General features: G+C 47.0%; 1 protein-coding gene across 1 annotated transcript; it reads right to left on the bottom strand.

Moving 5' to 3' along the window:
• Window positions 1-2,745: 2,745 nt before the first annotated feature.
• On the bottom strand, window positions 2,746-11,438 carry DNAJC9 (DnaJ heat shock protein family (Hsp40) member C9). Its single transcript, XM_053691893.1, has 5 exons — window positions 11,171-11,438; window positions 5,002-5,142; window positions 4,542-4,796; window positions 4,080-4,166; window positions 2,746-3,543 (listed from the first exon to the last, which is right to left on the bottom strand). The coding sequence occupies exons 1-5, from the start codon at window positions 11,351-11,353 to the stop codon at window positions 3,421-3,423; spliced, it is 789 nt and encodes a 262-aa protein (XP_053547868.1). The 5' UTR covers window positions 11,354-11,438; the 3' UTR covers window positions 2,746-3,420.
• Window positions 11,439-12,897: the final 1,459 nt, after the last annotated feature.

The raw sequence follows: 12,897 nt of genomic DNA, 5'->3' as shown, positions 1-12,897 counted from the left end.
AATCGCCCATGCTTACAAATAAAAGTACAATATACACTGTGGGTACCACTAATACATGAATAACATTAGCTAGAAGAGAACTGGCCATTTCTATAGGGATCCAAGTACACTCCTCTCAGCTGGGTGGTTCCCAGCTCACTTTTTGTATGGAGGGCTTTTCTGCACACCCTAAATTTGTGTGTGAGCCTAAGTATTTTTTGTTTTCCCTGTTCCTTGTTAATGAAGATACATTTTATAGTTATTAACGTACGGAACATTATGCTTATCTTATGATCTTTATAGAAAAGATAAGAGCACAATCTTAGCCCAACTCTGCACATCAGAAATGTTGAGGTGTGTATATTGTGAGAAACAGTTTGAATAGGCCACAGTTTCCAAAAGGCTGACTCTACTTCTGTAAAATCATAAGCTGGTACCGCTTTGCTACTCCCTATAAGATATGGGAATGAATCTCCTCACCAGGGGTGGGGAGCACAGGGGGTCCCCCTGCTTAATAACTATAGCATTGCCATTGGAACTGGTGAGATTTGCTGAAATAACATGCTGTATAGCACATTATGGCACTTAAATTCTGCCTTACTGGTCTTTTTAGAAACCTTCTACAAGCCAGAGATACATATACAATTATAACACCCAAATAGTAAGCCATTCAGCATACGACTATGCTATATCCGATTTGTTTTTAAGATTTTACTTATCTTAAGGTTTTGTAAAGTTTAATGTAAATATTGTATTTTTTGTACAAGAACAAAGAATAAAAAACTGTACAGTATTGTTGTCATTTGTTATAATAGAGATAGACTGTCTGTGGGCTGTATTGGTATAGTTATGTATTGTCATATGAATCAATGAGGTAACAGTCCGGGGGGGTCACAATGCACTATATTCCAGAATCCATATAAGGCTACATTATAATCCAGATGTAACTAACAAAAGCAAATGTTGTTACCATTAATTACCTTTACAAATGGATTATAATCCACATCATATTTTGTATAAGAACCAACAGCACTTTCACTGAAGTTGAATGCCACCCCAGCATGTATATGGTTTAATTAAAGTGAAACACCCGGTTCATCACCTCTTAAACCCCAAGCATTGTTGATGTCAAGTTAGTATATAACAGAGCTGTGTTTAAAAAGTAAATTTATGCGTACCTGATAAATGTATTTCTTTTTTGACACGATAAGTCCACGGGTCATCTTAATTACTAATGGGATATTCACCTCCTTTTCAGCAGGAAGAGGCAAAGAGCACCACAGCAGAGCTGTTAAATAGCTCCTCCCTTTCCTCCCACTCCAGTCATTCGACCAAAGTTCCGAAGAGAAAGGAAAAGCAAAGGTGTCTGAAGTTTACAATAACCCACCATCCTGTCTAAAAGAACAGGGCAGGCCGTGGAATCATTGTGTCAAAAATAAATAAATTTATCAGGTAAGCATAAATTTTCTTTTTTAAGACACGATGAGTCCACGGATCATCTTAATTACTAATGGGATTCAATACCCAAGCTAGAGTACAGATGATACAGGAGGGACAAGACAGGTAACCTAAACGGAAGGCACCACTGCTCGAAGAACCTTTCTCCCAAAAGCGGCCTCAGCCGAAATAAAAGTATCAAATTTGAAGAACTTTGAAAAAGCGTGAGGAGAGGACCAAGTTGCAGACTTGCAAATCTGTTCCACAGAAGCTTCATTCGTGAATGCCATGAGGAAGCAACAGCCGTAACTCTCTCTGGAGGCTGCTGTCCAGCAGTCCTCATATGCAAAAGTTATGATACTCTCCAGTCAAAAGAAAGAAAGTAGCCATAGTCTTCTGTCCCTTACGTTTTCCGGAGAACACCACAAAGAAAAAGACTGACGAAAATCCTTTCACTTTACCTCTTCCTATCACTAAACGTAAGGCAAAGAGAATGACTGGGGTGGAAGGGAGGAGCTATTTAACAGCTCTGCTGTGGTGCTCTTTGCCTCCTCTTGCTGGCCAGGAGGTGAATATCCCATTAGTAATTAAGATGATCCGTGGACTCATGTCTTAAAAAAGAAATCAAAACACAAATGGACCAGTAGGTAAAATTCTAGTTTATCCCATATTTGAAAGTTTGTACAAGAAAACCCTGTTCTCCCCTTTCACTGCAGTTAGCGTATAGGGTTTAAATTCAAGTGTCCTCGTTAACATGCTGCAAATGTCACACTTCCCTCGTGTTACCTATACACTGTGCTTACATCTCGCACTCTTCCCTCGTGTTACCTATACACTGTGCGTACGTCTCGCGCTCTTCCCTCGTGTTACCTATACACCTGTGCGTACGTCTCGCGCTCTTCCCTCGTGTTACCTATACACTGTGCGTACATCTCGCGCTCTTCCCTCGTGTTACCTATACACTGTGCGTACATCTCGCGCTCTTCCCTCGTGTTACCTATACACTGTGCATACATCTCGCGCTCTTCCCTTGTCTGCCAGGTAAACAGTTATAGCAACACACGGTCTTTGGCACAATGAACAGGGATATTTACAGAAGAAAGCTAGGGCCTGGATTAAACCATTCATGAAATACGAGAAACTTGTATTCAGTCAGTTACTAAAACAATCTCATCCGAAATTCAAACAATTGCAATGAAATTATGGTGTGTTTTGAAGGATGTTATATCACCTATATCTACAGGTGGTATATGTTCAGCCAAAAAATAAGCAGTTATATACAGAGAGAATATTTTGCAATCTGATTTTAACATTTCAGAAAACAGTGACTGCATGAAACTTGTTTAATATTCTACCAAATGCAGTGGTTATCTAGTCACAGATCTTGCTCCTCGTGTTTAATTTCTGGAAAATTAAGTAAACAAGACTAGTAATCTTGGGCAACAGGTTAACTGGGAAGAGCGTTACAAAGAGCATGAGAAATTAATTAAAATTCTTTACAATCACATCTCCAAATATTGAGAATAAACACACCATAACCACAAAAGTGGAACAGAAATACCTAATAAATACCAGATACCAATGTACAGATTGTTAGGGTCCCACCAAATATTCTAGGGGGTGTAGATGCCCCATCTGTAGATCACAGTGATGACAATGGCTCTTAACAGTCTACACTGATGTTTGTGTTTACTCTGCTCAATCAACTGCAAACTGCACAGCAACAGACATTATGGAGTGGAACAAGCATCAGAGCGGGTAATCTCAGGGGCTGTAATAAGTTCCAGCCGCTTTATCTCAAGCTAAACAGTACTTCTATGGATTGCGGTTCACCAGCTTCACAAACAATGTGAAAATAACTGTAAAATATTTCCTCTATAATGGGTGTGTTTCTGTTGAGATACAGAGGAGAAAATGTTCAGTCAAAAAACCCTCACTGCTTAAGAGAAAAACTAATCTGCAAGTTCAAAAAAATGGTCTATTCAGTAGTGAGGCATCAAAAGTTCACTTCTTCCCTCGCTTTGGAGCAGCAGCTTTTTTCCCTCCTTTTTTAGGATTGTTACAGTATTTTGCTTCCATGTTAGCTAAGAAACTGTCCATTTCTTTTTCACGATCCTTCTGTCGCCTCTGAATATAGAAAGAATAAACCATTTTAGTGACAATTTAAATACAGTGATAGATAGTGAGGACAATGTCAAAGGGCTCTCTCAAATTATTATTACACCAAACCTTTTGCTGTTCTGACACATCTGACACTTAGTTCCATGTAAACATTTGCATCTGAAAGTGACTACATACAGTACAGAGATGTAAGCACAGCAGAAGTAAATAATGGTAGTGTACAAAAAGATACTGTAAAACTATTAACCCTTTAAGGACACAGCTTTCTGTTTGCTCAATTGTTTTATGACGGAAAAATTCCGTCATATGTCCGTAAGAGGTTAAAAAGCAAATTATCTGAGGTGTTTAGTCGGATGGGGCATGAGTTCATGCAGCTGTAAGAAAAGGACTACCGTTACCAAAGGATCTATTGCCAGGTAACCCTGTGCGGTTACCAGGCCTTTGCGCTACTGCTTGTGAGTAGTAAACAGGAAGCATTTCAATGCTAATCTGTGATATTTACGTTCAATTCTGTGAGTCTGAACAGTTATAAGCAAGCTTACTTGAATCAGGGCCTTCAGATCATCTTCTCCCTCACCAAGGCCAAATTCTTTTTTCATTTCTTCAGCTTCTTTGGCTTCTTCATGTGCCTGAAACAAAATGTAACATAAGCTAAAGCACTACATAAAAACAGTACACACTGCTGACTAAACTACATTTGTTCCACACAAGAGTTACGGTAAAAGCCAAAGCTTGGGTGTGTGCGCAGGAATCCTAACAGTTACCTGCACATACAAAATCAAACACAAAAACATTCTCTTAAAACTAAGACTAGCCTTATACTTTTAACACTTTCCTACTCTGAACATTAGAAATGATCCCATACATTCATAATAATAATGGTCAACGGTTTCATTGATCTGCAGGAATCTAACTACATGAGCGGAGGTAAAGTGATTAAGAAAAGTCTTCACAACAGATGCTTTAAGAGCTTGCAGTTGGTGGATGGACAAAAACAATCTCACCCTTTTACCACGTTGTTCACGTTTCTTTTTTGACTCCTTAACAAAAGTATTATAAGAGGGAACCTCTTTCGATTTTATGGCTTGATTAATAATCTCTCGTATCCTTGGCTCATCTTCATGTGTGACGCAAAGCACAGACTCCATAATGCTATCCATGTCTCCTTCAAAGTCCATATACGCCTGTATGACATCAGCTTTCTCTTCTTCTGACTCCTTATACTTTTCCTCAAATGCCTTGATATCTTCTACAGTTAGCTAAACAGAAATATAACAAGACACCAGTCATATTTAGTGTTGTAAACAGGTTTTAATACGTAATAAGTTTATAGATAAGGCCTTATCACAAATAAATTAATCTTATTTCCGTGGTGGCTGTAAATTCCTATAAATATACATTTCCATTAAAATAAAAATACAAAATTATAAATGAGCTGTTAGACTGAATTACTAGTTATTTTACCTTTTTGAAGAGCAGTCGCCAATACTCTTCCCAATTACGATCTTTGCTGACCGATTCCGATTCGTCATCAACAATTCCTTGCTCATCATACAAAGTACGTTGCTCCTTGTCACTGAGAACGGCGTACACTTTCCCAAGAACCTAAAAGTTATAAAAATAAGAAATTAAATATCCACACTAGAGATAAGCCTTACCTGTGAGAGTCTGAAAGGTATGCGTAAGGGATATACTTATCGTTAGAACCCATGCAGTCAGTATCAGGCTGAGCATGTTAGCCTATGAGTGGCACAATAGGGGCTCAGGGCCTGCTGAGAAAATGTGTGTGGCGGGTGGCGTAGTCAGGCTGCAGAGAATAGAAGGGGAGGTAGGCACGGCCCGGGGTCAGGCTGGAGAGAATAAAGGGGAGGTAGGCACGGCCCGGGGTCAGGCTGGAGAGAATAAAAGGGGAGGTAGGCACGGCCCGGGGTCAGGCTGGAGAGAATAAAAGGGGAGGTAGGCACGGCCCGGGGTCAGGCTGGAGAGAATAAAAGGGGAGGTAGGCACGGCCCGGGGTAAGGCTGGAGAGAATAAAAAGGCAGGTAGGCACGGCCCGGGGTCAGGCTGCAATGAATAAAAAGGCAGGTAGGCACGGCCCGGGGTCAGGCTGCAATGAATAAAAAGGCAGGTAGGCACGGCCCGGGGTCAGGCTGCAATGACTAGAAGGGCAGGTAGGCACGGCCCGGGGTCAGGCTGCAATGAATAGAAGGGCAGGTAGGCACGGCCCGGGGTCAGGCTGCAATGAATAGAAGGGCAGGTAGGCACGGCCCGGGGTCAGGCTGCAATGAATAGAAGGGCAGGTAGGCACGGCCCGGGGTCAGGCTGCAATGAATAGAAGGGCAGGTAGGCACGGCCCGGGGTCAGGCTGCAATGAATAGAAGGGCAGGTAGGCACGGCCCGGGGTCAGGCTGCAATGAATAGAAGGGCAGGTAGGCACGGCCCGGGGTCAGGCTGGAGAGAATAAAAGGGGAGGTAGGCACGGCCCGGGGTCAGGCTGGAGAGAATAAAAGGGGAGGTAGGCACGGCCCGGGGTCAGGCTGGAGAGAATAAAAGGGGAGGTAGGCACGGCCCGGGGTCAGGCTGGAGAGAATAAAAGGGGAGGTAGGCACGGCCCGGGGTCAGGCTGCAGAGAATAGAAGGGGAGGTAGGCACGGCCCGGGGTCAGGCTGGAGAGAATAAAAGGGGAGGTAGGCACGGCCCGGGGTCAGGCTGGAGAGAATAAAAGGGGGAGGTAGGCACGGCCCGGGGTCAGGCTGGAGAGAATAAAAGGGGAGGTAGGCACGGCCCGGGGTCAGGCTGGAGAGAATAAAAGGGGAGGTAGGCACGGCCCGGGGTCAGGCTGGAGAGAATAAAAAGGCAGGTAGGCACGGCCCGGGGTCAGGCTGCAATGAAATTAAAAGGCAGGTAGGCACGGCCCGGGGTCAGGCTGCAATGAATAAAAAGGCAGGTAGGCACGGCCCGGGGTCAGGCTGCAAATGAATAGAAGGGCAGGTAGGCACGGCCCGGGGTCAGGCTGCAATGAATAGGAAGGGCAGGTAGGCACGGCCCGGGGTCAGGCTGCAATGAATAGAAGGGCAGGTAGGCACGGCCCGGGGTCAGGCTGCAATGAATAGAAGGGCAGGTAGGCACGGCCCGGGGTCAGGCTGCAATGAATAGAAGGGCAGGTAGGCACGGCCCGGGGTCAGGCTGCAATGAATAGAAGGGCAGGTAGGCACGGCCCGGGGTCAGGCTGCAATGAATAGAAGGGCAGGTAGGCACGGCCCGGGGTCAGGCTGCAATGAATAGAAGGGCAGGTAGGCACGGCCCGGGGTCAGGCTGCAATGAATAGAAGGGCAGGTAGGCACGGCCCGGGGTCAGGCTGCAATGAATAGAAGGGCAGGTAGGCACGGCCCGGGGTCAGGCTGCAATGAATAGAAGGGCAGGTAGGCACGGCCCGGGGTCAGGCTGCAATGAATAGAAGGGCAGGTAGGCACGGCCCGGGGTCAGGCTGCAATGAATAGAAGGGCAGGTAGGCACGGCCCGGGGTCAGGCTGCAATGAATAGAAGGGCAGGTAGGCACGGCCCGGGGTCAGGCTGCAATGAATAGAAGGGCAGGTAGGCACGGCCCGGGGTCAGGCTGCAATGAATAGAAGGGCAGGTAGGCACGGCCCGGGGTCAGGCTGCAATGAATAGAAGGGCAGGTAGCACGGCCCGGGGTCAGCTGCAATGATAGAAGGGCAGGTAGGCACGGCCCGGGGTCAGGCGTGCAATGAATAGAAGGGCAGGTAGGCACGGCCCGGGGTCAGGCTGCAGAGAATAGAAGGGCAGGTAGGCACGGCCCGGGGTCAGGCTGCAATGAATAGAAGGGCAGGTAGGCACGGGGTCAGGCTGCAGAGAATAGAAGGGCAGGTAGGCACGGCCCGTACTCTTAGAAGCAGATGATTTTATGTTTTTTTGTTGTTGCTGGGGTACAGACTTTTCTGTAAATATGTTTTTTTAGGCTAATGGAAGGCTGACATTGGGAGTAAATATAGCATTTGCAATATGGTAGTTTCTGATTTCACTTTTCTGTCTGATAAAACAAACTGTTTAACCCCTTGACTGCTTTGAAAGGGCTGCATGTTGTGCAGTATGTAGCAGATGTGCACACATTTCTGGCAGTTAAAGGGACATTAAACCCAATTTTTTTCTTTCATGATTCACAAAGAATACAATTTTAAACAACATTCCAATTTACTTCTATAATCTAATTTGCTTTATTCTTTAGATATACTTTGTTGAAGAAATAGCAATACACATGGGTGAGCCAATCACACAAGGCCTCTATGTGCAGCAACCAATCAGCAGCTACTGAGCCTATCTAGATATGCTTTTCAGCAAAGGATATCAAGAGAATGAAGCAAATTAGATAATAGAAGTAAATTACAAAGTTGTTTAAAATTGCATGCTCTTTCTAAATTATGAAAGAAAACATGTGGATTTCATGTCCCTTTAAGGGGCTTAAACAGTGTATTTTAGAACCTTTAATGTTTTTGTGCATTAAAATAGTAAAATATATATATATACTCCATGTGTATCTGCACTCACAATGCAAAGTAGGGTCATCAACCAGGGTGTGAGGTCAATTACATTCACAGTCTAATTCCAATTAGGGATTGCACTCTGGATTTGGATCAAAACTAATTTATTATGGTCATTATTATTATGGTCATAATAAATTAAGTTTTGATCCAAATCTAGTGAGTGCAGTCCCTAATTGGAATTAGACTGTGTGTGTCATTATATATGGGGTCAGGCTGCAGAGAACAGAAGGGCAGGTAGGCACGGCCCGGGGTCAGGCTGCAGAGAACAGAAGGGCAGGTAGGCACGGCCCGGGGTCAGGCTGCAGAGAACAGAAGGGCAGGTAGGCACGGCCCGGGGTCAGGCTGCAGAGAACAGAAGGGCAGGTAGGCACGGCCTGGGGTCAGGCTGCATTGAACAGAAGGCAGGGCATATGAATAGACCGGTCCGGTCACCAATGGCGACCTAAATTTCTTGTGGGCAAGTAAAATTTTTAAGTTACCAGCCCAAGCGGCAACCTGACATTTTAAGTGGGCTATAAGAAGCAATAATAAAAAATGTCAAATTGCCTTTCACATATGCACACAAACGGGAATGGAGGGAAGAAAGGGGACGTTCTTTCTGTTAAATGCATTCAAATACCTCCTCTTATCTCCATGGCTCTTGGTCTCTTCCTTGTCAGTTGCTACTTTCCACCCCTAAGGTTGTCTGCGCGGGAAGACATCCTGCTAGAGGGGCGAGTGTTTCTGTGTGTGTATGAATGAAGTATGGGTTAAAGTGACTATATAGTTATGGTAGGCAGCTTGCTCACGTACATTATGCCGACGTACTCCAGGGTCCTCTGCAGTACTTCAGCACAATGTACACGAGCAAGCTGCCTACCATAACAATATAGAGCAGGACACAATTTTTCTGGACGCTATTGATACTCCATAAACTGACTTTACCAATTCGTAGAGAACATACCATCTCCATGCACCCAGTCAAATCTGCTAGAGCGGCACTGACAGTCGCGCTAGTAGTTGAAAGGCAGCCGGGGAGAAAAAAAGTGTTTTCAAAATGCTCTTTATGTCAAAGCGCTATAGGTTGAAGGGTGGCAGAATGAAATATACTTAGTTCATTGTAACCCCACCTATGCTGAAGTAAAAAAAAAAAAAGCTCAATTATATCTTTTTTTCCCTTAGGGGACAATAAGTCAAGACTGTGCATACAGTACTACAAAGACAATATCCCTGTTTTTTTCTACCTGGTGATAGAAAAATATTTTTTAAAGTTAAAGCCTTTTTATTAATGCTCAAGTCCCAAGTAGTAAGCAGCCTCTAAAGCATTCAAACTGGGATCTCTGTCTGCAATGCATGTGAGATTACAATAACACTATTTATATTACCTTTTTAAATAAGATATATACACACACTACATGCCGATATGCACGGGCAACTAAAGTTTCTTGCGGGCTGGTATGTTTTGCGATTTACTTGCCCGGTGGGCGAGGGAAGTTATTATAGGCCCTGAGAAGGGCACCGGGGTCAGGCTGCAGAGCACAGAAGGGTCAGGTGGGCACGGCCCGGGGGTCAGGCTGCAGAGCACAGAAGGGTCAGGTGGGCACGACCCGGGGGTCAGGCTGCAGAGCACAGAAGGGTCAGGTGGGCACGGCCCGGGGGTCAGGCTGCAGAGCACAGAAGGGTCAGGTGGGCACGGCCCGGGGGTCAGGCTGCAGAGCACAGAAGGGTCAGGTGGGCACGGCCCGGGGGTCAGGCTGCAGAGCACAGAAGGGGCAGGTGGGCACGGCCGGGGGGCCAGGCTGCAGAGCACAGAAGGGGCAGGTGGGCACGGCCGGGGGGTCAGGCTGCAGAGCACAGAAGGGGCAGGTGGGCACACGGCCGGAGGGGTCAGGCTGCAGAGCACAGAAGGGGCAGGTGGGAACGGCCCGGGGGTCAGGCTGCAGAGCACAGAAGGGGCAGGTGGGAACGGCCCGGGGGTCAGGCTGCAGAGCACAGAAGGGGCAGGTGGGAACGGCCCGGGGGTCAGGCTGCAGAGCACAGAAGGGGCAGGTGGGCACGGCCCGGGGGGGGGGGCAGGCTGCAGACCACAGAAGGGGCAGGTGGGCACGGCCCGGGGGGGCAGGCTGCAGACCACAGAAGGGGCAGGTGGGAACGGCCCGGGGGTCAGGCTGCAGAGCACAGAAGGGGCAGATGGCACGGCCGGGGGGGGGGGGGCAGGCTGCAGAGCACAGAAGGGGCAGATGGCACGGCCGGGGGGGGGGGGGGGGGCAGGCTGCAGACCCACAGAAGGGGCAGATGGCACGGGCCGGGGGGGGGGGGGGGGGGCAGGCTGCAGACCACAGAAGGGGCAGATGGCACGGCCGGGGGGGGGGGGGGGCAGGCTGCAGACCACAGAAGGGGGCAGATGGCACGGCCCGGGGGAGGGGGGCAGGCTGCAGAGCACAGAAGGGGCAGATGGCACGGCCCGGGGAGGGGGGGGGGGGGGGGGGGCAGGCTGCAGACCACAGAAGGGGCAGATGGCACGGCCGGGGGGGGGGGGGGGGGGGGGGGGCAGGCTGCAGACCACAGAAGGGGCAGATGGCACGGCCGGGGGGGGGGGGGGCAGGCTGCAGACCACAGAAGGGGCAGATGGCACGGCCGGGGGGGGGGGGCAGGCTGCAGACCACAGAAGGGGCAGATGGCACGGCCCGGGGGAGGGGGCAGGCTGCAGAGCACAGAAGGGGCAGATGGCACGGCCCGGGGTCCGGCTGCAGAGGGAAGGTTGGTGCAAGCAGGGGTCAGGGTGCTGGACTTACACTACAGCAGAGCTTCTTAAACGTTTTTTTCGCCTGGAAAAATGTCCAGGACACTTAGTTTTTTATATATATCAATATAACACAAGTGAGAGAAAAATTAGCAAAAATGTGTAAATTCAACTCCCATATCCATTGCTAATCACTGATGCACTCACTAACTTCACGGGTACCTGTAGGTAACTCCCCAGTGCATACAGTACCCACAAACACACTGATGGTTTATTATTAATTATTATTTTAGAGAACCCCCAGACAGTTTAAGAAACACCGAGGGGACGGGTCTGGGGGGCATCAGACCTGGAACTTGGCAGTAGCTGCCTCCTTGTCGGGCTCTGGCACTCGGTCCGGGTGCACTTTGAGGGACGCCTTATGGTACCCACGGCGGACCTCGGCCTCAGACGCTTCCTTGCGCACCCCCAGCGCCTGGTACAGGTCCGAGGTGCCCAGGTGAAGGGAGCAGCTCTCCAGCAGGCCGGGCATGGCAGTAATTCAGCCGAGACACGGACCCTCTAAAAAAAAATATGGCGGGAAGTGTAGTCTGTTACTAATTTCCCGCCATGCGTCACTTTAGTTTTGTCACTTTTTTTTTTATTGTAACAACTTTATTAGTCCGCACTCCGCACGGCGCGCACAGTGTCAGAACGAAGTGACCGTGCCAGGTGAATTAAGTAGTTTATACAATTCTCACAAATTCATAATCCACTGCCCCTTAATTAAATGCCCTTTTTATATGTCTGATCCCTCCTGCCCCTTAAATAAATACCCTCTTTATATGTCTGATCCCTCCTGCCCCTTAAATAAATACCCTCTTTATATGTCTTATCCCTCCTGCCCCTTAAATAAATACCCTCTTTATAGGTCTGATCCCTCCTGCCCCTTAAATAAATACCCTCTTTAAATGTCTGATCCCTCCTGCCCCTTAAATAAATACCCTCTTTATAGGTCTGATCCCTCCTGCCCCTTAAATAAATACCCTCTTTATATGTCTGATGATCCCTCCTGCCCCTTAAATAAATGCTCTCTTTATAGGTCTGATCACTCCTGCCCCTTAAATAAACACCCTCTTTATATGTCTGATCCCTCCTGCCCCTTAAATAAACACCCTCTTTATAGGTCTGATCCCTCCTGCCCCTTAAATAAACACCCTCTATATATGTCTGATCCCTCCTGCCCCTTAAATAAATACCCTCTTTATAGGTCTTATCCCTCCTGCCCCTTAAATAAATACCCTCTTTATAGGTCTGATCCCTCCTGCCCCCTTAAATAAATACCCTCTTTATAGGTCTGATCCCTCCTGCCCCTTAAATAAACACCATCTTTATATGTCTAATCCCTCCTGCCCCATAAATAAATACCCTCTTTATAGGTCTGATCCCTCCTGCCCCTTAAATAAACACCATCTTTATATGTCTAATCCCTCCTGCCCCTTAAATAAATACCCTCCTTATATGTCTAATCCCTCCTGCCCCTTAAATAAATACCCTCTATATATGTCTGATCCCTCCTGCCCCTTAAATAAATACCCTCTTTATAGGTCTTATCCCTCCTGCCCCTTAAATAAATACCCTCTTTATAGGTCTGATCCCTCCTGCCCCTTAAATAAATACCCTCTTTATAGGTCTGATCCCTCCTGCCCCTTAAATAAACACCATCTTTATATGTCTAATCCCTCCTGCCCCTTAAATAAATACCCTCTTTATATGTCTGATCCCTCCTGCCCCTTAAATAAATACCCTCTTTATAGGTCTTATCCCTCCTGCCCCTTAAATAAATACCCTCTTTATATGTCTGATCCCTCCTGCCCCTTAAATAAATACCCTCTTTATAGGTCTGATCCCTCCTGCCCCTTAAATAAACACCCTCTTTATATGTCTGATCCCTCCTGCCCCTTAAATAAATACCCTCTTTATAGGTCTGATCCCTCCTGCCCCTTAAATAAACACCATCTTTATATGTCTAATCCCTCCTGCCCCTTAAATAAATACCCTCTTTATATGTCTAATCCCTCCTGCCCCTTAAATAAA

The sequence above is a fragment of the Bombina bombina genome, chromosome 9 (assembly GCF_027579735.1).
Source record: "Bombina bombina isolate aBomBom1 chromosome 9, aBomBom1.pri, whole genome shotgun sequence".
Lineage (NCBI taxonomy): Eukaryota > Metazoa > Chordata > Amphibia > Anura > Bombinatoridae > Bombina > Bombina bombina.
This window is presented reverse-complemented; position numbering and strand designations above follow the sequence as displayed.